General features: G+C 41.4%; 2 protein-coding genes across 4 annotated transcripts in view; both read left to right on the plus strand.

Annotated features, from left to right (window-relative positions):
* The first annotated feature begins 1,086 nt into the window (after positions 1-1,086).
* On the plus strand, positions 1,087-5,473 carry LOC117246348 (uncharacterized). Its single transcript, XM_033610204.2, has 8 exons — positions 1,087-1,399; positions 2,302-2,405; positions 2,628-2,985; positions 3,089-3,223; positions 3,827-3,866; positions 4,044-4,099; positions 4,202-4,233; positions 4,346-5,473. Exons 1-8 carry the CDS (start codon positions 1,303-1,305, stop codon positions 4,730-4,732), a joined length of 1,209 nt encoding a protein of 402 aa, XP_033466095.1. The 5' UTR covers positions 1,087-1,302; the 3' UTR covers positions 4,733-5,473.
* Positions 5,474-5,789: 316 nt separating this feature from the next.
* Positions 5,790-27,156, plus strand: part of fnip1 (folliculin interacting protein 1) — a 42,792-nt gene continuing 21,425 nt past the window's right edge. For 2 of the 3 annotated variants that reach the window (XM_033641483.2, XM_033641500.2), the window contains exons 1-6: positions 15,970-16,128; positions 20,960-21,089; positions 25,223-25,360; positions 25,476-25,576; positions 25,798-25,872; positions 26,251-26,342. In XM_033641483.2, coding sequence (XP_033497374.2) covers positions 16,001-16,128; positions 20,960-21,089; positions 25,223-25,360; positions 25,476-25,576; positions 25,798-25,872; positions 26,251-26,342 — 664 coding nt within the window. In that variant the 5' untranslated portion in view covers positions 15,970-16,000. Of the gene's footprint in view, positions 5,978-15,969; positions 16,129-20,959; positions 21,090-25,222; positions 25,361-25,475; positions 25,577-25,797; positions 25,873-26,250; positions 26,343-27,156 lie in introns of those variants that run through there. The other variant, XM_033641491.2, reaches the window with a different exon arrangement.

Here is a 27,156-nt window from a genome sequence, read left to right on the forward strand (position 1 = left end):
TTTAACAGCACCACTTTCACCAAGACCGGATGACCTATGACCCCTTTCTTCCTGACCTTGCATGTGAAATTTCATTGCTGCGTAGGTAGGTTTTACAGCCAAATTACTGATTTTCAAGCAGGAAAGTAAACTAAGTTTAGTATACTTTCTGGACCCAATCTATATTTTGATCAGTACTGATACTGTTGAAATTAGAATTATGTATATTAGATTAGAGAGCAGTCTCTTAGTTAAAATATGAGGCATTTCATCTTTGATCATTTCAAACCACCATGCTGCTACAGCTAGCTAAACACTGGCTGACAGGGCAGGGATGGTTGTGACTCATTTTATTAAAGTGTTACAATGACAACTAAAAACATTTTCTCCATTTATCTTACTCCTCTTCTCAGCATGACACAGTAGGTGGTGGAAATATAACCCGATAGGGGTGTGCTTGAGGCAGGGAAAGACAGTAAGGTCTGTCCCCAAATAATACTCTATCTGCTGTGTGGCATTGAGAAGATGCTGCAAAAAATGAATAGAAATAAATAAATAAATACAAAACATCAACGACAGATGATCAGTTGCAGCTGCCCTGTGTTCACAGCAGTCATAAAGTTTTCAGTCTGTTTGTATTTTATAGGCTATTTATGTGTATTTTTTGTAACTGTAATTTTTAATTCTTCACTCTTATTGTTACAGCTTACCTCAGTAATGGGGTAAGCTGTAACAATGAAACTCCTTGTATTTGACATAAATTAATGACTTATATGATATAGTTGGATAAGTTTTAAAAGCTGCTATTTGTACTCGACAAATACTGTTACTTTGGGCCAAAATTTGAGAGCCCTAACGTAAATATTCAGCAAGTTGGTGCTGAGATAGAAAGTATTACAGCCATCTGGGTCTCAAACTGTACTTCAATAGACCTACTTGAGTAAATGTATAGGTACTTTCTTATATATCTTGTTATTAATACAACTATTTCCACTTCTGATATGCGTCAACTGTTGTCACTTATACTTCCGTTAAAGACTTTCAAAATAAAAAATGTATCGACAACAGTGGGTGTTGTGTTTTACGCAGATTGGAATCGTCATCGGTTGATTGACTCCACAGGTGTGCTCGTTGCTAGGCAACACACGGAGAGCTGAGTGGAAAAGTTTCAGTGTCTTTAGCATCCACCGCCGCTCCTTTAGTCTTTACAATATAACATTAGGCCCTGTACATTTAGGATAAAGTGTTAGCAACAGTTCCTCTAGTGTGACACAGGATAGCGTCTGTTTCGTACCGCATTTTGGACATTAATTTCATTCCGCAATGCGTCCACACAAGAACCGAGTAAGAGTCAGTCGTCACATTGGATTACCTAACAAGAGAGATACACCCGTGAGACCAGCACTGAGCACCAGAGAAAGTAAGGGAAAAACACTGTAGCTATAAATGGCACTGACAATGATATTTTCTCTATAAAAAATATTTTCCCACGGTATATTGGCGAACTATTAGGCCTATGTTACTAGCCACCTGACCAGTTTAGTTTCCAGCTGCTGTCCTTTGCTCAATTAGTAAGGTATTTCATTATGAATTAATTAGGCTATGGGCTGAACATCATTTTGTTTGTCAGCATTAATTTATGTTTCTCATTTTAGTGTTTGACTAGCCTTCTTAAATATGTTTATATTGTATCAATGCATTAGGAGAAATTTATATGTAGCCTACTAGTCATTGTAGGTAAATTAATTAGCCTTGCTGCATCTACCTACTATCATCTACAATCTTTACCTTTAAAAAACATTAAGTGCAAAGTTGTTATAGTTTAGTATTTTTCATTACTTTTTATTTTGGTTTTAATTTTTGTTTTCAGTTCAGTTTAGTTAGCCTAGTTAGTAGAGTGGGTCTGCTCATTTAATTTTAGTTTTTACAATTTGTTTTAGTTTAGTTTTTTTTTGTTTTAGTATTAAATTAAGTTTTTTTTTTAAAGTTTATAATATAGGTGGTATTTGTCAAGGACAAAATTGAGTAAGTTTCAGATGGGTATTACCATACAAACAAAACACAGTCATGTAGATATCTCAGCCAATCTCAGTAAACATGCAAGTTTGCCTCCTTGTGCCAATTTGAACAAATAAAGACTAAAACTAAATCTATTTTCTGTATTATTATTTTATTGTAGTTCGCTTTTTAAGTACACTATTGTTTCAGTTGGTTTGCTTTTTTTTCTTGAGTGTAGTTTTTATTTTTATTTAACTTTTTTTTATTTCACACATAGTTTTAGTTTTAGTTTGATTTTATTTAACTATGTTAACCTTGTTTTAGAGTTCAGGAGAGTTCTTCCCAGCAGGCATTATGAAGCATTTCCAGAGGAACCTGAGGTGAAGGAGATGAATGTCCCCACTGTCAAACTAACCAACCCAATGTTGGTGAGTATCTATCTACCTATCTAAACTATGTTCTCTACATGGGAAGGATAAAGGGTGTAGTATGAGGTAGGGGACCTGGTTTGTTTGCTTTAAACAACCCTCTCAGTTCACACAGTTCATCTCATATTTCTGAAAATCTACAATTTTCATTTCAGCTTCTTTCAAGGTTTCTCAAACTTTTTTACTCTCTCCTCATTTTCAATTCTTATCTTTCACGCACAGACAAGCACTAAGCCTGTCCACTGCAACTCTGTGTTACACTTGAGCGGCCCTGCATTGACTGAAAACCCCAGAGACAAAGCCGTGTTGCCTGCCGCGCCAGCTAATAAAAAATCTGGCCACCGAGTGTCACCAGCAGGTCCCCCGACTCCTGAGGAGCCAGAGGCTTTTAAAGGTGGTGAAATGCCAGGTAAAGGAAAAGAGCAAAACTTGACTGTGACTCTGGAGAGCATCATGTCCTCTAGCATGGAGTCGGACACAACTTTCAGCTCTGAGGATGAAGATGAGGAAGACTGCTACTCTGCCTCTACAACTTCCAGCAGTCTTCCATCCCCTGAGATCTTTAGAAGGGAGAGTAATGGTGTGTGTCAATTTTTGATTATCCACATGTAACCTTACATACCAGAAGGTAAGGTTATTCTGTTCTAGTTTTTAATCTCTCTTCTCTTCACTCCTCTCCTCAGTGGAAACATTGACTTTCCCCATCAAGGAGGAGCTGCTGGATCTCCATCTTCACATCAAAAACTCCACATTGTTGGATGTGAGCCATGCTCAGAGCATCCACATGCATCAGCCCCCCAACCTCTCTAACATCACTGGTAAATCCCACACACAGCAGAGAGAGTGTTTTATTTGGCTAGTGCACTGATTCTTTCAGATAATTAGACCTCCGCTAATTAGGTCTGCATAACATGGACAAAATCAAATATCACAATATATTTGACTACATACCTTGATATCAATGCTGCAATGATATTCTAGGGTTGACTACTGGTGCTTTCATAAAATATTTTTGATAAATAATCATCTGTAGTGTGGATATATTGACTAAGTGTGTAAAGGCAAATTATTGAACAGCTAGAACAGTCTGTGAAGTTCAGAAAATCACATAACTTTACTGTAATGCAGCCTTTAAAACCAGAAAAAGACAGCACTTACATTATAACAATATCCATAACCTAAGACAATATCTAGTCTCACATCACCATATCGATATAAAATGTGAATATATTGCCCCTTCAGCCAATAACTAATTGAAGTGTTAAAATGATTTCAAGGTTTTAATTTCTGTAGTAACTTAAGGTATGATCTTGGTAGTCTGATGGGATTCAAATTTTAAACTCATGAATATTAAGCATTAGTATGTAGCCTAATTTAAACAGCCTGCAGTCGTCTGATAAGAACTAAACCTTTGTCTGCAGATTCCTCTACCAGTATCCCTGAGACGAACTGTGACATCAAGTAAGTTTGTCAGTTTCTTCTTGGCAAAGTCACTTAACATGCACCATTTAGTGGAGTCGATTCCCAGTCTGTCTTCAGTGCTCAGATGGAATCAAACCACTAACACAGAAAGATTTACTAACCAGCATTTACTGTTTATGACCAAACTTGTTCAATCACTGTCTTTTCTCTTTGAAGCAAAAACAGAGTACCTGAAGCTGAGAACAAAATGTATACAGACTCATTTAAATCAGGTAAAGAATCACAGAGTGAGACATGTATCTTAATCGGATTGCACAATGCCCCAGTGCTCCAAATAATAACGTAATATAATGATTTTGTTTTTCATTCTGCAGAGACGGCCTTCAAGTGGAAAACCCCATCCAAAGTAAGAAACCCTGGTTATCTACTCCATCCAAAATATGATGTACACCATTTAATTAAAATAATCAAAGTAAGAGGGACGATGTTCATTGTCAATTATAATTTTGCTCCCTCAGCTCACCAACAGAAAGCCCACTGTGTACAAAAAGAAGGTGTGGTTCAAAAGCCCCATCATTGCTGAGACCTTTAAAGCAAAACTCACCCCAGCCACCAAATTAACCATTCACAGCTCCAGTGAGCCGGCCAAAACATCCAGCCCGACTGAGCACATGAAGCCAGACACAGGCACACCCAGAATGGGTGAGCTCAATTCTAAGGAAGAGGAATTACAACAAATGGTGACGCTGAAAAGGCCTGTAAAGAATAGCCCGGGGGAAGCCAAGTTCTTTGACTTTATCAATGAAAGTGACAGGGATGCGTTCTTTAAGGGGATGAAGGACAGGTGTGTCAAACTTAAAAGTGCTCCTTTGTTTCCTCTCATAGCTCCTGGGTACACAGATTAGCCTGCAGGGGCAAAGATCTGGGCTTTCTCCCGTAATCAAAGAGATTTGTATGTAAAATATCCTGTAAAAGATTAATCTGAGTACTTCAAAACAAGATGGCACGACTCAGAAGTGTGTGAGGCTAAATGTTGAAATGAAATGTGATGCACTTAAAAATATACAGGGAATTCAAAGAGATGCCACACACTGACAGATGTATAGACTGATGGTGCAGACATAGTGTAAGTGACCCTTCAACCTCCATTGCATCTTAGCCTTTATTTTTATCACAAAGCATACTGTATTAAACTGTTGCTCAAGTACATCTGGCTACAAAAATGCACTTTTTAATGTGTTATTTCAACACACTGTAAGCAGTGAAACCAGGACCTGATGTCCTTCTTAAATGTTGCATGTCTACATGCTGTCCAACAAGTGTGTGGTGCAAAATGGCCACTAGATGTCAGAGCTGTATCGTCTTACATAGCCATCTTTTCTCTTCTAACAATAATTGTTTTTCTTTTTGTTTGTGGAATATATATGTTGTGTGTGTTTCTCTGTATTTGTATTTACTTTCAGTATATGTGTCAATGCCATACGCCCCTAATCTAAGTGTTTAATGTAAGCTAAAAGTTAAAATGTAAGTTTGTTTTACTTTGCTGTTTTCTGTATGTGTGAGTAAAATGTATTTCTACAAAAAAAGTCAATGTGCAAAATAAATGAATGTACAGTAGGTTTCATAGCTTAAATAAATCATTATTTCTGGATACTACTGTGTGTTTGTTTTGCACAATTCTTGCGTCTGCACTTAACTCACATCTCGTGCGGGTGTTTTAAGGATCTTCGGCCGTGTGTTTTAATCATCCCAGCAGACGCACTTCTATGATTTCTGTGCATAAATTACATGCTGTCACGATTCCCGACAAAACATCAACACAGCGAATCCACTGACCACGTGGTACCGGGCCAAAAATATCAGCCAATCAGATAATTTGTAGTAGCAGCAGGGCCCGGTGAGCCAATCAGAAAAATGTAGTGGGTTACCAAGCAGCTCCCGTGACTAATGCCTGTCATATGACTGTGACACCCATGGAGACAGTTACAAGGAACAAGATTTGCTCTCGGATTTGAAAAGAAAAAGAGACCTTCTGTACCGAATTTAATTTGGTACAAAATGCCTCCGACTCTCTTCCAGAAACTTTTCAACAAGAGAAATGCGTTTTCTTCGCCGCCCCCGAGATGTAGCAAAGAGGACCCCGCTTTCAGGTAGCTATTTTGTTTGTTTGTGTGTGTGTGTGTACGCTGTGTGTCTGGTTTGTGTGTGTAAGATTGTACATTAACGTTATTTACGACTTTCGCTCCGCTGTCTGGGAGCATGACAGAGTTGTTGACGTGGTGAATATTCTGGACTCGCAGCCACTTCACGAATTAATGCCGTGTAGTTTTGTGAATGTGGAATGGTTGGAGCAAAGTGTGGGGACAGTCAACGGTTGTGCCTGTTGTTGGTGAGGTTAGCTAACATGCTAATGCTAGCTACCAGACGCTAGCGGGGGTGCTGCACGCCGCTTTGTCTCCTGTCGGGACTCGACTTGCCTCACTGGCTAGCACTTTTTCCGCCTTTACACAATTATTACAGCTCCTTTGCTGTAATTAATAAAGTGTTAATAAGTTAATTATAACGGCGTCCTCTCTTCCTGAAGCGTGGTTTATCGCTATCGTCGTTTAGAAGTTGCAATGTCCTCCTTTCCCCTTTGTGTCCCCAGTGTCCCCCCTTTGTGTTTCTTTGCAGTTAAGCCTGCGTGGTATTAAGACAAGAAGGAGGCAGCCGAGGCAGTACAGTCATGCTCTTTTGTCGCTTATCGTGAGCTATACCCCTGATAACTTGGAACAAAGTACAGCTGGCTTGTCTCTCAGTCCTGCGACGGTACTGTACTCATCGTCAGTGCCGTCAGACAGCAGAGGAGGACACAGTGTGCTCTGTGTTGGAGCACATGTGATCATCTCAGTCGGTCATTGATGACAGACAGATCCACTGCAAACCGGGCTGCAGCCTTTATAAACATACTATAGTGTAAGGATGAAGAATGTTGAATAAAATCTGCAATCAGTTGTGTTCAAAGCGACCAATATGGTGTATCGCTTTACGGAAATATACAAGTCACATGTCTGATTTACACCGGTGATGCCCAGCTCAAACGAAAGATACTAAATCCTGATATAGTACGAAACACTGCACTGGTGTAAACTAGACAAATACCTCCATATTTCTCCTTAATGCCAGTGATGCTTAGAACAAATGCAAGATAATATATTCATATTTTTGTACTTACCACTGCACTAGTTGCAGTCTACATCTACAAAGCAGATGAGTGGGAATTGCTTCAATTTCAAATGCAGAAGACAGAACACCATCGTTGATTTCTAGCCTTAAACCCCTCATGTTATGCCTGCTTTAATGAAATGCACGATTATTGTTGCATTAGGCATGTTGTAAAGCAGCCATTGTCCAGCACTGATAAACTTACCACGTTATTGTGCATCCTTAGCAGATGGCACTGCTGGTTTTAAAATATATTGCATCTAGTGGAAGAATAATTGCCCATAATTGTTTTTTAGTTCATAATGGCAGTCTGTGCAGGTGAAGTGTGACATGTAATGTCACTATAAGCAGCACAAATACTTGGTATTGCAATGTCCTAAAGCTGAATTCAATCTGACTGCAGTAACGCATCATTGAGCTGGCGAGTAGGATACTCTATACTCCCTGAGTTGATTTGCAGTTTCCCCGTGTATGTTCCTACACACATTCTGGGTCAGGGTCAAGTCTGTCACCAAGGGGAAAGTGCCCTTTTTAAGTTTTAAATACACTTGCATTGGAAAATGTTGCTCCGGGCCCGTCACCTGTGGTGGATATATTTACCAAAGGACCTGAAAGCTCACCTCCTCGTGGTGCTACTTGCACTTTGGCCCACGTTTGTTCCAGTGCACGTTCCATGGTCATAAAGGTGCCCTGCGCCCACTGATATAAATGCTGTGTGTGTGTGGTTGGCTGGTTGGTTTCAATCCTAGAGCAAAGAGGCAGGCAGCAGGCATTTCTGTTAACTCAGTGGTCAGCTGTGCTCTTCATACTTCTGGCATGAGCTCCCCATTCATCAGGGATGAATTGCTCGGGGGAGGGCAGAACTGTGTGAAGACAAAGGCAAGGAGAAGGAGAGATGGATGGTGAGGACACTTGGCTGGTAGCAGGAAAAGGCTAGAAAACATAGTTGAAGAGATGAGGGATTGTGGGGAATGAGAGGGTTTGTTTTAAAAGTGTATGTGTTTGATAGACTGTGTAAAAAGATGGGAAAGGTTGAGTACATCCAGGTCGAAGAAAAGAATAGAAGATGGGAGATGAGAATATAATAGAAAGCAGAGAGGAGAGTTTGGATGGTCAGGAATTTAGCAGGCAAAGTTTGACGATGGACAGATGAGAGGAAAGGATGAGGTAAGACGTGGACTGTGGTGATGAATGACGTTCACAGTACTCATGAATGTTTTAAAAACTGCAGCTTGTATTTATTTGCACTCAGGACTGCTTCTGTAAGAGAGCAGATATTATGAATTGAGCTGGCTGGGTATGGTGTTACAAACCATCTCAAGTAAGACTTTGAAAACACTCACGTCAACACCTCTGGCTCTCCCAGAATAATGCTGTCCCTGATGAAAATGATAAAACAAGTAGAGCTCCCATATGTTTCACCTCAACAAAAACCTTCCACAGCCAAATACTTACATGAGCCTTCACTTGTCACTAAGAGGTCAGAGAGTGTGTGTGTTCAGGATGATGAAATGATAAACTTCAAATTAGGAAATCAGGAAACCACTAATTTGTACAGCATACTTTGTAATACTTTGCAGCCCCTGAGCTGTGAGAGTTGCATATATTTCTTGGGTGCATTTTGTATTACTTTTAGTGTATTTTGCTATCTAAAATTGATGGATCATTTATTTTACATCAAAATAACAACAACCCAAAAAGCCCAACAAGTGTTGTGCACCATAAAACCATCAGAGATCTAACTGGGTTCTATGCTAGCAAAAGCCTCACATGTGATGAATAAAAAAAAGTTTTGCTGTTGTGCAACCCTGTTGACCTGCATAATGCATCACCAAAGCTCTGCCACAGCACAGTACTGTGCCCTCCAGAATACCACAGAGGGCAGCAGGTTGGCTGACCCTCGGAGGAAAGCCTAAAAAGCCTCTCCGGTTTCCCTGGCTGCAGCACCTGACCAGGGACAGCATACTGTACATTACACTGAGAGCTCCTGGCTCATCCTGTAGCCAGTCAGAGGCTTGACCGCCAGCCAATAGCTTTGTCCTCCCCACCCACAGCCAGACTGCTTTTCCTGGCTGCCCCCTGCCACTGCTGCCTGCTGAGGAAACTTCCCTCTTGACCTGCGCCATACAACTCAATATAGCTGTGTTTGTGCTGAGATACGAGGGTGTGTGTGTGTGTCAGCGAGAGAGAGGATGGGATGGGTGTGGGCCGATGTTTTTTTGTTTTCACACACCATTTTATAAAACCTCAAAACCCAAATCAGATGAGTTTAAAAAGGGCTAAAGTGAAGTATTTCTTTTGTGATTTTATACAAATGAGATGATAGTGATTGACTAAGCATTGTGCTGTTAGGATGAACATTTTACTTTGCAGTTTTATGTATAGCTTGTTAGACCCATATCACAGTCTTTCTAAATGAGAAACTGTGAAAACATGTTATTTCATAAGCCAGCCAATAGATTTTACCTGACTCACATTGCAATTTGGAGTTGGTATGAAATGTGTATTACTCTGGAAAAAAAGCTAAAACCTTGTGGTGAATTTAAAATATGGATTAGATTCTACTAGATTATATTTGAGAGAGAAAAGTGATACACCACATCAGGTTTATTCATAGTGATGCTTTTTCCTTGACAGATTACAGGAAAAGTAGTGTTTCAGGTTCCTGATTGGCGTGGTGTCCGTCCTCCACTGCGTGCTTTCATAACCGAGGGTGTCATGTGAGGCTTTCATCAATCTCAGGCTGTCATGTTTGTGGGACGATCACATGGCTGCGTTCTCAGTCACTGGCATAAAGAGTTGGATAAGAGCAGATAGGCGTGTGTGTGTGTCTGCTTGTCTCACACTCAGTACTTTTATGACTTGTGCATACTCAAAGCATGTTAGTGTCATGGATTCATATATATGCTGTATATTATAGCTCTGCATTCCAAGGCTGCTCTCTTCTGTGTGTGCTTGTGTGCATGTGTGTGAATGCTACAAGCCTGCCAGGGTTCTGTAAAGACAGCGGCTGTCATCAGGTTCCTATCAGGGCTATTTTAAGTGGCCACACTCTGGCTTCTCAGAACTGCAGGGTCATGGTAAAGATATAGTTTTATGTAAAAGCTGCACACACATCACACACACACAGTAGCATGCTGGTGAGTGCTTGTATGTCAGCTTAACATGTAGTTAGGCCTGCTTGTCCTCTTAGTTGTGAGGACATCAGTTCAAGCACTGCCTATGTTACACACTCTGCAGGTTATTGTGCTGCTCTGGGTTTATAGTTGGTTGTTGTAGATTATTGTCTGGCTGTTGGCCATTCTAGATTGTAGTAAACTGGCATATGATATGATGACCAATCAACACATGACAAACAGAGAACTTGCCAAGTAAATTGAATGTTAAGTCATTATTTTTTTGACGCGTTTCTGCAGCTTCAACACTTTCCAGTATCACAATAATCATCACATGTTTGTTGCTGATCAGTTTCCAGTTTCACAGCTAATGCTGATACATGATACTGTGGGCAGCAGGACCTCACAAACGGCGCAAAGATAAAGTGGAATGCATACTACTGACTGCCGACTGTGTTGCTCTACAAATGATGTTAACTATTATGCAGTTTACGTACATTCCACATCCAGTCTCCTTCATTGTGACTCTGCTGTTTGTCTGGAGTTGGGTACACTGCATACTCTAATTAGTCCACGTTATACAGTACTTTGGTTCCTAACACATTTGTTATTTAGCTAGTATTAATGTTCACACAAATAGATGCAGGTATGGTGTACCTTTTTTAAATTTCAACAGGAGAAATGACTTCATTGGATGGTTTATTTAGCTGTTGTACAGTGGCATTGATTTTCTGCTTTTCATGCTGATTTATTGATTAAGTTAATGAAGCAATTGAGCTGCTTACTGAATGCCCAAAAAGCAATTTGAACTCTTCAGTGTAGAGATCTTTGTGCGACCCTCAATTTAAAAACTCAAAGGGAAATTTGGGGCAAGGAGAGAAAACACAAGCCCATAATTTGAGAATACCTTCTTCTAAGATAAGACCTATCTCTTCTCTAGGACCATTCGCTATTGAAAGGGCTGCATTGTAGAACATTGTTTCTGCCTATCTTGGTTCTGTTATTTACAGTAAACACCAGTGAGGATTTACCTCTAATCTTTGTCCAAGCTTTTGCCCCCATACTTTCGTATCTGTCCATTTGTTTTCACTGCAATGACCTATTCTGTAAGTGTGTCATCAGAGTATGGTAAGGTGCTTTGGACGACAACTTCCATCCTAAAGGAATACGAGATGCTCATTGCCTTGAAGGTAAATTTATGAATAAAACGTGCACATTCAACCTTGTTTAGTAAATTGTGAAACTCTTATCAGCACGGGGCAGACAAAGTCACGCAGCATCGAACGTCCATAGATAATCAGCAGCGTGATTAGTTTGTCTGTTGGGATCCTGAAAGTCAAACCAAAAAGTCACATCACCTAATTAGCCTACTTTCAGTTTAGATGAGAACGAGAGAAATGACAGGGAAGGAGGTGGTGTGACAGAGAGGCAGGATGTGCTGACAGACAGCAGTCACTTTGCTTTAAGGCTGATCTGTTCATCACGTCTATCATATGACACTTTCTGTCCCTTTGATTGCTAACTGGAGGAAAGAGGAAAAAAGTTTTATATTCATTCCACGCATTATGGAGGCAAATCTGCTTTTCACCTTGAAAGCAAAATCGATCTCCCACTCTAATTTCCACATAGTTTCCGCCACTCCTGTTCAGCCTTATGATGCGTTCATGTGATTCTTTGTAAGACACAGTCATACACTCATTACTCTCATCACTCCCTTTCTGTCATGTGTTGCTGATTCAGAAGTTGTGACACAGAAGTAAGCCAAAGTGTACACATAGTCATGAGAATACAGGCATACATACACACACAGTGTAAAGACAAACACATTATATATAAATATAGCTTGTTCCAACACTTTGCTGGGAATTCCAGCCATAAAAATCCCTGTGGTGTTCTTCTTCAACTAGCGTCTTTAGGATATATACTAACAGTTCTTTGTCTCTTGTCTACAACCACTATGACTTGGACTTCTTTTGACAGTGTAAACGTACAGCTTGTTTCCAGCTGATATGAGCCTCTGTTTGAACGTAGCTGTGAGCGCAATAACCTCAGGGTGTTGTTGCATCTCCACCAAGTCAGAGTCATGTGATTACAGGAATGCAGAAGTCCTTAATGCAGCATAACCAGCAGATAAACCAGCAGGTATGCAGGCAGTCAGGTGCTTTCAGACCGTGTGGGCCAGTTCCTTGAGGGAGTTGCTGTTTACTAGAACTTACTCAGAGCAATATAATTGTTAGCTCAAGGAAGTGGAGCAGTTGTGTCACTGTGACGAGGACTGTATCGTGTTTCACCCTGTATAAATTAGGACTTGGCCTCTCCTGCAGCAAAGGCGTGTTCCCTCCATTAGGGGTTAATTTTCAGCCCATATAGCATTACACAGGTACAGCAATCTCTACATGGAAGGTTTTAAATTTGACAAGCAGGCAGGCCGTGGGAAGTATTCGCATGTGCAATTCTGAGACTGTACGTGCAGAAAGTGCCCCCACAAGGCTGCAGATAACCCAAAAATTAGATGTGATCACCGTGCCTCTGTGTCACTCCAGTGATGCATATTGAGTAGTAGTAGAGCACTTCCATCATGGGAAAGTACCATGACAGCTCACAACGAGTTACTGCTTGCAATCAACAGTGCAGCTGGGACTCATACATGAGTATTAAGCCTGTGATGCATCTTTTGCAAACGTGCAGGGACCAATGTGAGACGCGTGGCAAAACACACTCAGTTGCAATGCAATCAGTTTAAGAGTGTTGAGATATCAGTTTGGCACTACTGCTGTGCAATGTTCTCTTGGCCTCATCGCCTACAGAGCAGTCTGCCCTTATGGAAAACAAGCCGTAATTCATTCAGATTATTCCTTATGTTATATGCATGTGTTGTGCTCGGTGTTAGTGGCTTTCACCTCTCTTGCCCCTTTATGCTGTCTGTCTGATCAACATCTGTCAAACCACCTGCACTGGTTTACAACACAGGGGCCTGCAGTGAAACTGTAACTACCCTAAGCTGGTACAAGACTTTACAAGTTAAATGTGATGATGCAACCCAGCAAAGCATGTTGGTGAGAACGCTAGATGATTGATTTCTTTCTGTAGTAATGTTGTCATTTATGTAATTGATGTACAGTCAAAGATCTGTTTTATCTGTCATGAAATAGATTTTGACTGTTCACAAATACGCTGAGCGTCGGCTGTTGCCTGCAGCAGAAATGGCATAAAAATGCCTTTAAAAATACCGTGTTGAGGCTTGACCCATCAGAAACCTCTGTCACACACAGCCGGAAGAACGTCACACAGCTTGGACCGAGGTGATATTTATGTAACTGTCTCTCTGTCTCTGACAAACACTAACACACACACACACACACACACACACATACACAGATGTTCCAGTGGCAGTGGAGAGAGAGTGAGGGCTCGTTGAGGTCACTAAGTAGGCTGATGTCAGACTCACTGCAGTCAAGGAACATGATTGCTTTCTGGTGACCTTTACACCTCAGCCAGGAGCAGCTGTGGATGCTTTTTTCCCTGAGTCTTGCAGACTGTATCGCTGTCAAATGAAATAATTTTTCTTGTTTCTCCACGAATCAGAGATTAGTATCAACATATGTGGCTCCCTTTGGTATGCAATTGAAATTCTCAGTGCATCACAGTAGATGCCCAACTTGGGTGTACTTAAATGTTCCCTAAAACCATTTTTTTGCACAACTATATTACAATATCAGTGTCTGTGGAAACATAAATGGTGTTAAGTAAGGTGTTGTGGGTGTTAGTAATAGTAGTTATCAAGGTGTATAAGCTAAGAAGAGCTTCAACTAAAGCCAGAAATATAAAATACAACCACAGTTGCATGTTAGATGTTGATATATTGTTATCTTCTTGTTACAGTCTAGTCCTAGTGATTTTTACTTAGGCTGTTAATTAAGCCTAGAGATTATGGCTTCGCTCTGAAAGTCGAAGGTTTGAATCATCAGTCAGAGACCCCTCGGTCGACCAAGATACTTAGTAAGTCGAACGTTCCCTTTTTTTGTTAGTCATTGTACAGTGTAGGTCTTTCACTCCCCAAAATAAGCTGCAGAGTGGGTGCTTCTCACTTTCACGCCGCTCTCCGGTACAGCCAGCTGCAGACCCGTACCCAGATTGAGTCTGCGTGAGACGGAGGCAGCTGCCTGAAGCAGAAGAGGCTTTGCCTGTTCAGGCTCTGAGATAGTGTTATCGTCAGCCTTCTGCTTCGAATTAGTGAATTAACAGCTCACAAAAAAATCTAATACAATACAGTCTTTGGCTTTTGTTTGATGTTTAGTGTCAGCAAAAATATGTTGTTGCACAGTTCCAATGTGTTATTTGCATAGTTAGCATGCATTAGCTCGGAAGGCTAACTTAGCTTGTTTACTATATTTTGTGAATATCACTGTCACCCTGAACGTCCCGCCGAACTTCGTTCAAACTTTCAAACTCTGTAACTTTGTATTAATAGGCACATCTGATTTGACTGACATAACAACAAATTGGATACAGCCCAACTTGACATGTTAAATTTGTATTATTGAATGTTCAAATATCTCAGAGACACAAATTTATGCCTCCTGCAGCCAGCCTGTCTTGCTAGTATCACTGCATAATATGTGAAAATGGCCCATTTTGGTGACACTATTTTGATCTGAAATGATTCATGACCATCCTGATGACATGAGCTCAACATTCTGTTTCACTCTCTGTATTACTCTGGGCTTGGTGCCGCCCCTAACACTTTCAGTTGGCGGGAGTACTCGTCTTGACAGCCAGTCAGCGTAATAAAACACAGGGGAGCGTTTTCTTCATCACCAATGGAGTCAGTTGATAAATCAAGCTTTTGCCAAATCAAGTCGGAAATACTGCGACGACGTCTTCCCCCAAGAAACCCAGCGAAAGCATGCTCTCTTTCTTGTTTACTTGTTGTTATTGACTCTATTTCTGCAATAGCTTCACTTATTGCTGTGTTTACTAATGTTAGAGTTAGTACTTGTGGGGAGCCACCATTACTGTTCTGAAAGCTGCGGCCTGCATTTCATGTCATCAGCTACAACGCAGTCCCTGATTGGCTGCTTACTTTGCCATCTATGGTTTGGATCCCTCATTGGCTGTGATTGGATTTTAATCTCTGGAATGTTTTTGGGGCAGCATTGAGTCCAGACTAATACAGAGAATGAAACAGAATGTTGAGCTCACGTCATTGGGATGGTCTGACCAAGCTACCTTTTTAAAAAAAAAAAAAGTTTTCAACTTCCTGGAAGAGTAACGTATTTTTAGGTTCCTGTAGTAATGAAATGATGAGGCGTCAAACTTCAGACCTAACCCAAAATCCCCAATTGCATGATAACCCATTGAGTTTTTCAGCAGATCTGTGTAAAGTTTCAGTTCTTTGAGTTGCTGCTCACTTTCCTACTTTGCTACAGACTTTAGTAAGCTGCCACTTGTAACACATCTAACCATTTCTCACAGTACTGACCACCATTCATGTATTTGTAAAGGAAGAATTAAAGAGGAATCAACAAGCTTTCACTTGAAAGAGTCTGGTTTCTTTAAGCTGTTTGTTTGCCTGCTCTTTCTTCTAACACTTCTTTGTCAAGAGGACGAAGTGTACATTTACGTATTCTTGTTTTAAATTTATGGAAGACCGAATGATAGAAAGAAGCGGAGGGGGGGACACAAGGGAGAGCGGAACAAAAAGAGAGGGATTAAGAAACAACACACAAACACATCCCCCACTGTCACTCTCTTATCACAGTGCTTTGTGGCAGTCAGCAGTCCGGGGCTTGCTGCTGTTGCTGCCTCTGTACTGTCCAGCACTCAGTGCTCCTGCGATCACCTGACAGTCTCATGTTGTTGTGTGAATTTAGTTCACCGCTATTCTTAGACCCTGCTTTGGCTGGGAGAGGAGAGGAGAGAGGAATAGAGAGAGAGGGAGAGGGCCGGGGAAAGACTGGCAGACTCGCAATGATGCCCAGGTAGGAGACGCTAATATTTAACCAGGCTTACGTGCATCCAAGTGGGCATGGTAGTGTTGGTCAAAGGAGGTTTGTTTGTGTTGTTGTGTCTTTTAGGTTTGGTCTTCTGCCTAAGTGTTAGCAACCTGTGGACAGCACTTGCAGTTTGAGGTAGTCCTGCCGTAGTTTTAAAGATTGATTCTGTCATTCGAGGTCGGTGTTATGTAATGAAGCTTAGCGTTTGTGATGAAGCTCATCTTTTGTTTGTGGATGTGGGAAAGAGAAACTGTGTGGCTTTGTGGTATTAGGGTGGAGTTAAAAGCGTTTCTGATTTACATTTCTGTGATTGGAAAACTTTTGTTCAGGAAGAAGGTGAATCATTTAGAAATGCCAAGGCCCTGCTTGTTGTCGTCTTGGCATTTGAAATGTAACCTAAATAAAACTGTCGTCAGGGATTTTTTTAAAATTCTAAGATCAACAGGTTGTTTAAAGAAATGAAAACCTATATGTGAGAGAATTTTTGAGTCATTTTTGGTTCAGACAATCGAGGTCAAAGCAGTACAAGTATGTAACAGTCATGAAGTCATGTGCTGCTTTTATGAATGACTCCCCTCTCTTCTGTCAGCGCTGTGACTGTCACAAGCTCACTGATGGGATACTTCCTCCTTTGCTCTCATTCTGCCTTGTCTTTCTTTCAAATGCTTTTCTGTCTGCCAGATGTTTTTGTGTTTCTGTTTTTGTATGACCTTTTCTCTTCATATCTAAACTCAGCTGGTTTTCTATCTATTAACTTTAGCTGCATTTTCTCATTTAACGGTCTTATTTTCTTCAGTTGTCCCCAGCTTTTGTTCTTTTAGCTTCTTTACTTTAGGAAACATCTTTCACTGTGTGTTTGCTGCTGCTGATGAAAGGGCTCCTTCTTTTTTTGCAGTCTTTCTAGCTTTCTGTCCTGTGTTTATTCCTTCTTCCGTGCATCTCTCACTCTGTGTTTTCTCTCTGTTATGTTTAAAACAAAGGGAGCAGTGAACTTGGTGTCAAATTATGCAGATCTCCTCTGGGCTGATCTGAAAACAACAACACGTCGTCTTATTTTTGGAATTGTTGCACCCACATTTGACCAGATCATGCAACTTCTGAGCAACTTTAGTTTTTGTTAATTTAAAATTGTATTAGAACAACTTATATTGGTTTCAGAAGGTTAAATCAGTTATTGATAGTTGCAAAAATTCTTTCAGAGATTGTTTCTGCAAGAATTTTATTTATCTGTCTTCTGTCAACTGAAACACATAAAGATACACATAAGCTGAACACATGAAAACCAACAGCAAAGTCAAATTTATAAATAAACCAGTCATGAAAGGCAGTAGTCCAGTTGCAAGGAGGCATGTGACGGACTAAAACGACCGCCTGATGTGTAATCTTACACACAAGTCTGTGAGCTGAATATCGACCCAGCCTCAAACAATGCAATTAGAGATCATTATGTAGGCCAGGCAGGCATTACGTCACCCATTTAACATTCAGACTGGGTAAGAGGTTAGGTCTTCCCTCAGATATAAACCAGAGGGGAAGATGTTTTTGCAGTGTGATCCAACATTTACTTTGATTAACTGTTGGTCTAAACAAAAGAGTAGTATCTTACTTGCGTTTAAACCAAGCAAACCCTGGTTAGACGATGTATGTTGAGTGATTAATCAATGACAAGTCAACACATAACTGTATTAGTCTTTAAGTAGAATAAGATGACAGTCTGTTGGAAGTTTCTCGCAAGTTATTGTTTTTTTTCTTGAGCATATTGTCAGAAAATCTTCCAAGCAACCTGGGACTAGCATACCAATAACCTTGCAACTGTGTATGAAGAACCTGCGTGGCACGACTCCACCAGTGTACCCTGGAAAATAAACCCAAGTGTCAACAAATGGTGCATGTTTTGGTTTGTGAGAAGAACTTGTTACATGCCTAAGAGGTCAGTAATACTTGGGCTAGGTCCACAGGGGCCCAATGGAGCCTCCTATGCAGATGGAGTCTGCGTTACCAGTGACAGGAAGACACAAGGTGGTAAATATTATTCTGAATGTGTGTCTGACAGAGACAGAGACAGGTGTCTGTCTGCTAGATATCCTGCAGACACAATGAAAGTGGCATTATTCTGCAGTTTCAGCATTGGCTTGACCTCAAGGCAACCCCTGTTTCGTCTAACAGGTTTTTTTTTTTTATGCCAAAAGCCACTTCAATAATAGTTTAACATTTTAATGTAACAGCTATGATACGCCTCAATTGTTAAGCCACCTCAGGAAGTGTTGACACTGCCAGCGAGGTTAGCTAATGTTACCAAATTTTGACTCAGTATATTTTATCTACCTTTTAAATCTGAAAGTTGTCTTAACTATATAAGACAATTGTATGCAATGGCATGCAGTGAAATTTGGCTCCTTTTGTTAAATGCCCACAAAGCCTCATTTAAATTCAGATGGTGGTTTTGGTGCATATTGGCAGGCAACAGGCTCAATCCTTAAGCTACAGGATTGAGTGCTGGAGATGTTTCCATGCAGAAATGGTGAAGCAGTTCATTGTGCAGTGTTGTTCCAATCAGTCCCCCAAAAAGTTGCTCTTTTATGATTGCCCCTTAAGGCCCTGTCTGACAATGACTTTGGTGTGACAACTAAACACTGCCGCAGGCTGTAGCACATGACTCCCTCCCTCCTACTCCCCGCAAGGCTGAATCATTTTGCCTCCAAGAATGCTGGCCATACTTTGACACCAGTGTTTGGTAAATAGAAGCTCACATGCATGGCAATGTACACATGGACTCTCTCTCTCTCTCTCTCTCTCTCTCGCACACACACACACACACACACACACACACACACACACACACACACACACAGGAGCATACAGCAAACCAAAGGTATTCCCTGCCTTGTCAAGGCTCACTGACCACCAGTTGAAAAGCTGTTTTTGAATGTGGGCTTATGCATGCTATTTTGTTGACAAGTGAAATGGACTTAACTGTTCCTTTTCCACCGCTCCCTATCAACCCATTTATTATAAACACTTGTGTTTAATGACGCCCCCCCACTACTCCCCAATAAAAGGCTATATTTAGGTCCAGCTCTGTGTCCATGCGCCTGACCCATCTATCCATCAGGTCAGGCAGAAATCCTTGCCAGTCTATCTGTCGGTCCAAACCTCTGTCATCTTTATAGCCCCTACTAAATCAACCAGGGACCCAGTTTTCCCCAAAAGCAGAGGGAGTGCCAGAGCCCTGTGAAGGCCTGGTAGTAGCCACAGTGAGGTGTAAATGTGCGTCAACATTCTTCACAATATTGCCTGAGATGACCAACATAAATAAGATGAGCTGAATGAAAAAGCAGGTTACCTAGCAACAGCCGTGGAGCAGGGGCTGCCAGTAAAAAACGCTTAACTGTTACTTAACTGTTGGATGGTGTTTCCTGCCAGAAGAAATCTTACACTGCCGAAGTCTACAACAGTTAAAAATCCCAGTCTCCAATATGGCTTTAAATCTTATTTTATCCCATCGCTCGTAGTAAGAAGGTCTGTTAAGAGATCTGCATCTGCAAAGAAACATCTAATACAGTTTGACAGATATTTGAATTTCAATGAACTTATCATTTGGTTAATGATATCCTGCAGCTGTTTGTCGATTGCATAAAATTAATTTAGTTGAGAACAGCCTCAGGAGGGACACTGGTGGATACAGTGGTTTTCCCTTCCACAACTGCACATAGAGTAAAGCTCATTTTCTTGAGTAAAGTATGAATCATGCCTCAACTCATGTGTTGGAGCTGCAGACTGGTTATACTGGGTGACTGTCACATGTGTAACTGAAAAGGTAGAGCAGTGAGGAGCTGCAAACATAATGTGTCAAGCACAGGCAAATATCCCCCGGATCCCCTGGATATCTCGGATAAAATCAGCCGAGTGATAGTCAGGAGTGAGTGGCTGCTTTTTATCTGGGTACCCTCTAAATCTGAAGCATTGGTGGGTGGGTGGTAGGTTGGCTTGGCATATCTTTGTTGCTTCAGCTCCTCACTGGTTGAGTTATGAGATGGATGAATGGTAGCCATGGTATGGAGTCTGTTGACTCTGCCATGCCCACTGGGAGGGATGAAGGCTCACACTGATTTATTTAGAGCTTGCTAGTACATCATTTTGACTTTTTTTCCCTCCTGCCCAAAGCATAGCCAGTTTTCTGGTCATGTGAATATCTGGCAGATGCCTTGCAGAAATACTTACTCAGAGCTCAACTATGGCTTAAACAGCCACACAACATGATCAGCCTTTAGGGGGAACGCAATTTTAGAAATCAAACTCAATGTATAGGTCTTTTGGGAATTAAGAAATAGGAATGTATAGATTAAAAAATACATATCTGGTTCTGCTGCATACATTTTAAATGTACTGGGTTATCAAATTGATAATGTTCAAGGTTAATGCTCAGAATTGGTGTTTTAAGTGGAAGAAGTTATCCTATATTGTTGCTCCAAAGCTTCTTTCAGTACCATGCTGCACCAGATTGTTTTGGAAGTGTTTCGTTACGGGTGCTTGACCTCATTGTCTCTAATGTGCAAATTTCCTGTATTCTCAGAGAATGCGTGAAAGATGTTTAAGGAAAATGCGAGATGTTTCCTCGCTTTTCCCGTTCGCTCCTTTTCATTTCACTGATCTCCACCGCCTTGTCAGTTAATTTGTACTAATTGCATTATTTTCTCTCCTCTCTCTCACCTCTCTCCCCCCAATCTGTCTATTTCTACATCACTTTACTGTCTCCATCTTTACTTTCTCCCTCTTTGGATCCCTCTCTCCTGTGTCTGCTCTTCCTGCCACCTAGCTGGCCAATCCCCCAGCTGGAGCCCAGTCAGATCAGGTTGATAGTGTACCAGGACTGTGAGAGGCGCGGCAGAAATGTCCTCTTCGACTCCAACGCCAAAAAGAGGGGCACGGAGGAAACCCCGATCACAGTGAGTCACATGTTTGTTTTGTGTGTGTGTGTTGAAACTGGGAGGCCCACCCTTGGTTTTGCAGATGGTGATGAAAAGAAACAGTTTCTTACAAGTCTTGATGTAAAGTTAGGGGTGAACTGAGGCAGGAGAGAAGCTGTTCTTTGAAATGAGAAGTGAAAATAATTTTGCCAAACATGGTCAACTTTCACGTCCTTTACCAGATAATTTCCTGTTTTACCTTTTTCTTTCTCTGCCTGTATATCACCCTTTACCTGTGTGAGCTTTATTCAGTCACAGGTGCTGTTGTTTAGTTTTTTATTGGATTCAATAAAAGGTTTTAAAATCTTATTTGGCATTTTTGAATCTGCAGAAACTTTGACCTTTAGAGCTTACAGTCAGAACAGATGATCGGAGATAAGAGCAGAGACGGACACAAGCACAAACACAGAGACAGAAACAGAGGGCAGAGGCGTGACATGAAAGAGACGTCACATGACCGTTTCATGACCATTGGAAGCCACAAGCTGCACCTTATGCTGCTTATCCCGCAGGATGCCGCACTGCTTCACAGTGAGCAGCATTTGACAACCGGATCAAGAGTGGAAGGCAGGGAATGTGTCCCGTCGGACAATGTGCATGTCCTGTTTACGTGTTTTTACAGGGCAGTAGTGAATAACAGAATTCCTTTTGCTATTAATATTAAAATGACCTATACATTTGTAGGATTAAAAATATAAATCACCTGTCTCACCAAAACTACGTTAGTCACAATTACCAGTTGAATGAGCGCTTGTTAGTATCTAAAATTTTATTATCTCCGCACTTTGTAAAACAAAAGCGCTGGTCTCCTTTTGACTCATTGGATGCCAGCAAGTCTTATGATAAAGTTTCCACGGCAAGGCTGTCCCGAAGGCAAATATCACCTTGACACTATGTCAAACAGGTAATTAATTTGTGTGTCAGTGAGTGCGTGAGCGTCAGCCACGGATAATTGTCAACACACCCATCTCGGCCAGTGAGACGTGATAATAAAAGCTGTTTCACTACGACATGGCAGTCCTTATCAGGGTGTGTGCCACAATAGCTTTCAAACATTAATTATGTCTTTTGACAACCAGCTCTGGGTATATGGTGTCTCCCATAGTGCACCTGCTTTTTCCTCAACAAACGGTGACACACGCTCACCACTTTTTTTTTTTTTTCCTTTTTAATGCCAAGCCTAATATTTGTCATAACGCTGCTGTGTGTTTGTGTCTGACCCTGACCGGTTTGTTCTGGAGCTCTTATCTCCAATAATAATAGCCTCAGCTGACAGCCCATGTGTAAGCAGCATTCTTTCATCCTCACATGACAGCCGTGTCACTCGCTGTCTGTCTTTCTCTGTGTCTCTATCTGTCTTCATCTGTCTCCGCTCTGGTCTCACCCTCATTAAATTTTCCTCCCACTCTGCATCTTCCCTCTCTAAATCAGCTGTGTATCCCCTCTCTGTCTTTCTGTCTCTTGATTCTGATTACTGTCCTCTGCATCTTTCCTTCTTATCTCTGTGAGCTTTTATAAATCAGTCTTTACCTTTTTATTTATCTTTACATGCCTGCCCTTTCTGTCCCCTGTGTCCCTATCCACCCATTTCTAATCCTCTTTCATTCTTAAATCTCTCTCCCCATCTCCATTTTGAAAATGCATGCTTTATCTTCCTCTCCTCCTGAATCTCCTTTTACCTGTCCGGACCGCCCTCTACCTCAGCCCGTCTTTGTTTTTGTTTTTTTTTCTCCCTGCCGTACTCTACCTGTCTTCGTGGTGTCTCACAATTTCTCAAACTTGTCACTCGACACCTCTCCGTCCCTCCTGTCTGTCTTTGTCTCCCATGATTCGTTTTCCACCTCCACCTCCGTCTCACCTATGTGTTTGACCTGCCATTTTGCTTCCTCCTTGGCCTGTCTCTTTTTTTCCCCTCACCAGATTTCTCCCTGTCATGCCTCACCTTCTCTTGTCTGCCTGTCCATCTGCCTCATTAACACGTCCATAACCTTTCCATCACACAGACGCACACAGATACACACTCCTGCTGTGTTATGACACCCTGACTTTGACAATTGGATTGTCTGTTTGCTCAACTTTCGTAACTCATACACATGGATTCACTGAAGCACTACATTTGGATAGGCCTGGTGCCAGATAGAGAACCGCAATAAGAAGAGTTATGCAGTGCGTGTGTGTGTCTTTGTTTTAAGATAAGATATTGCATAGAGAACTGCAGTAAGAGGAGTCTGTGCAAAGTGTGTGTTTGTGTGTGTGTGTGTGCCTGGTGTGATGTCAATATTTTTGGTGCATTCTGCATCGTTAGGGTTTTGCCAGCTACAGTGTGACTTCTATCACATGATGGCTGTTTTTTTTGTCTTTTTTTGTTGTTGTTTTTTGTCAACTCAGAGGAATTAGAGAGATCAACAGCAGGAACAAGTAAAGCACACAGGGTCAGAGAGAATGAGGAATAGAGAAAGAAGGGATGGATGGAGCATGCATGGGACGTGTGAGACTGTAGAATAAAGAAAAGGGGGGAGTTGGTTGGGAAATGGTAGAATATAAGAAAAGAGGGAGCTAGAAAAGAAGATGAATTTTGTGTAGGAAAGAAGTGGATGTGTTAAAAGAGAGAAAGAAAGCTGCAGGAATTAGAGAGGGATGAAACTGGAGTGGTGGAGGGAGGGAGGGAGGGAGGGAGGGAATGATTGCAGTGCTGCTCGCTCACGAGTTCCCGAAAGAGTCATATGACTGGCAGTCACATGCTGCTGGCCTCTGTGTACACACCTCACACTGCACTGCAGCGGACACACACACACCCACGTACACACTGAAACACACGCTCGCCCAGAATCTACATGGCTTCATTAGCATGAGTGTGTGTGTGTGTGTGTGTGTGTGTGTGTGTGTGTGTGTGTGTTTGCGACAAAAATCAACAAGAAAATTACACAGAAAGTTGCATACACGTCCACAGTGTTTGCTAATGCACAGTGTGAAAGAGCAGAATGAAGGAGAAGCAGTAATCTTTCTTTTTCTGCCTGTTTTCCTTCTCCCCTCATGTCCCCGTTTCTTTTTGGTCTCCCCTCTCGTTTTTCCCCTCCTTTCTCTTCCTCTCTTACATTGGCAGCGACAGTGGTTTCAAGTGAGCCATTACCAGAGCCTAGCTAAAACACACACACACACACACACACACACACACACACACACACACACACACACCCTCCCCCTCTGCTCCCCGCCCTCTCAAATGCATTCCTCTTGAATAGGCTGCCAAGTTAAGAAGGCACATGACACAGGCTGATTGAGCTCACATTGCTTTTAGTTTGCTGTTTACACAAGTGCCTCCGGATCAGGTTTCTGTGGTTTTGTGACCTGAACAATTCAATTTCATTTATTTTTACCCGATAAGGGCCAGTGACTTTATATTTTAGAGACATTGGGGTGAAATTAGACAGAAAATGTGACTTTTTATAGCTGTAGTCGGCTCTCAGTCGGTTTCTACCATTATGTTTATGTTAGCAGAGGCCAGAACTGAAATCCTCCTGCAATAAAACCTCATGACTTTGTTATCTGTCCCCATGTGCATGGGCTGTTCCCACATTAAAGGGCACAAGCCTTTTAAGAACTTAAAAACACTGTCTGCATCTGTCTTTGTGACTTCATGTGCACAAGATAGCTCAAGGTTCCAGCTCTTTTTGCATATTCTTTTTTGCATATTCCTTTTGTTTTGTTGTTTAGTCCCTAACTATTCACTGGGAATAAGTAAACAAAAAACAAAAAGCAACTCTAAAAGTTGAACTATTGTTGCTGAATTCTTTAAGGCAAAGGGAGGGCATTTTTGTAGGCTTCCGTATATATGAAGGGAAAACTCATCTCGGCTGATGAAACGATGGAAATGGCTGATATACTTTGTACTCTACCAGTTATTTATGCTTTCAGAGGCTGTTCAAGTTTGTTTACATCCTTAGTAGCTGCAAACAAGGCAGTAAATACTGGTGTTTTTCATCATTAAGTCAAACTATGTAAGCTGAACTCTACATGAATGAATGATTTAAGTGTATTGTGATTTTACGATGAGTTAAATGAGCCTGTGTTCATGGTACTTGGCCCGTAATACTTTATTATTAACCCCTTAGAGCACGGAGGGCCAGGTGAAGATGTTTGGGAAATGCTGCCAGCTCCGTCCTACCGGAGGCAGCAGCAGCTCCCTGGACAGCTCGTCCTCCTGCACCTCAGAAACCAAGGAAACAAAGGAGCAGGGCCTCCGCTTCCAGGTAACACTTATCTTTCACTTGCATGCATAGACAAGAAAATCCTCAGTTCACTGTGTAGTTCATTTCTCTTTGAGGGTAACAAAAACATGTGCTCCTCCTCTCCTGTCCTCACCAGGGTTCGAGGTGTTCGTCTGATGTGGTAATGCTCGGGGAAATGATGTTTGGCTCTGTTGCTATGAGCTACAAAGGTTCCACGCTAAAAATCCACCAGATCAGGTAATGAGAAATGACATGCATCAATGTCTTTTAAGCATTGTAGCATTGGCCGTAGAGAAAGCAGAAACATTTCACATGACTTTTAGGACTGGATTCAAATGTGTGTGTGGTAGAAGAAGGGACAAATGAGGTCAGCTGTGAGAGAAGCACAAACATGCACAAGCACATGAACCAAGCATAGATAATGATGATCTGTGTCCCTGTGCTGTCGTATGTATCAGATCACCGCCTCAGCTGATGCTGAGTAAGGTCTTCACAGCCAGGACGGGAGGCAGTGTGTACGGCAGCCTCAACACGTAAGCGCACACATGCTTATCAACACGCCCTTCTCGCTCTGATTCCTGGAGCAGCTTCTGCCATTAGCCGGCACATGCAGATACACCCTCAGCTCATCTTTCTCCCCCTCTCCATCTGCCTTAGTTACTGTCTGTATTCCCTGTTTATGTCAACTAGGGACTCTGTCAGTTTGTCTTTCTGTCTCTCTTCATCTAGTTGAACACAGTCTGTCACAGTAGGCTATTACAGACTATGTGCCCTAACTGTCATCAACTTTGAATATATTAAAAAAAAAATCTTTGCTGTCTTTCACACTTGCATGCATTTATATATTGTAATTATAATAGTGTTGTAATTACCCTCCTAACTTTTGTCCTTGGTTTTCTGATCTTACGCAGGTTACAGGACAGCCTAGAGTTCATTGGACAGGACAGCAACACCCTAAGGCCTGATCAGAACACCGGGCCCCACAGTCTTCTAGGGAACATAGGTAACCACAGACACCCAGTGCCACATCAAACCATCTTTAGCCACCAATGATAGCAGTCCTGTTTCTTTTCAGTTCAGTTATAGGTAGAGTGAAATGACACTTGGTGGAGATACTTTCTTCCTGAAACGAGATGTAGGGCACGTACGTCTTATGTAGTCTCTTATGTTGCCTAATTAACTGTTAGTGCTTTTAACTCCCTTTGAGAAAATTACACTATTTACAGTTTATCTGCAATGTCAATTTTTTGTTAAGTTTAGTTTACACAGTTGAAGTGCCTCTGTAGAACTGTGAGGAATCAGCTGATTTTATTTCTTGCTCTCTGACTCTTTAACATTCCTGTTTGAATACAAACCAGGCTGGATAGACTCTGCCAACAGCTCTCCCTTTACTGCTCCCCTGCACTAACCTCGTGAACAGTTGGAGAACGTTTAAACTGGCCTCGCAAGCACAAGTTGTTGTGTTTTTTTTTTTTTCCAGCACATTTGCATAGTCTACTCTTATCCCAACACATATTCATAGCAGTATATCTCTGTTGTGACTCATCTGGTGCTTCACTGAAACTCTTAGTGACTGTGCTTGTTATGTGTGGTGAAACTCTGTGCAAAAAATGTATCTGAAAAACTGAAATCAAAGACCCTACGAGTCAGGCTCAGAGTACAACAGGCTCCCAGTAGAAATAAAAATATTAAAAACAGAACTGTTGGTAGATTCTATCGTTTTGTGCGTTTTCTGTTATACTCACAGAAAAGACAAAACTTGTACACATCACTGATGTAAAGCTGATGATCAGCTGTGTTTTCTGTGAGTGATACCA

The sequence above is a fragment of the Epinephelus lanceolatus genome, chromosome 11, assembly GCF_041903045.1.
Source record: "Epinephelus lanceolatus isolate andai-2023 chromosome 11, ASM4190304v1, whole genome shotgun sequence".
In the NCBI taxonomy this organism is placed as follows: Eukaryota; Metazoa; Chordata; class Actinopteri; order Perciformes; family Serranidae; genus Epinephelus; species Epinephelus lanceolatus.

Bases quoted from the DNA above. Each gene is read 5' to 3' on its own strand.
- LOC117246348 (XM_033610204.2), top strand. From the start codon at position 1,303: ATGCGTCCACACAAGAACCGAGTAAGAGTCAGTCGTCACATTGGATTA. The intron at 2,986-3,088 runs GTGTGTGTCAAT...TCCTCTCCTCAG, and splicing joins CTTTAGAAGGGAGAGTAATG to TGGAAACATTGACTTTCCCC. The intron at 4,234-4,345 runs GTAAGAAACCCT...TTGCTCCCTCAG, and splicing joins AGTGGAAAACCCCATCCAAA to CTCACCAACAGAAAGCCCAC.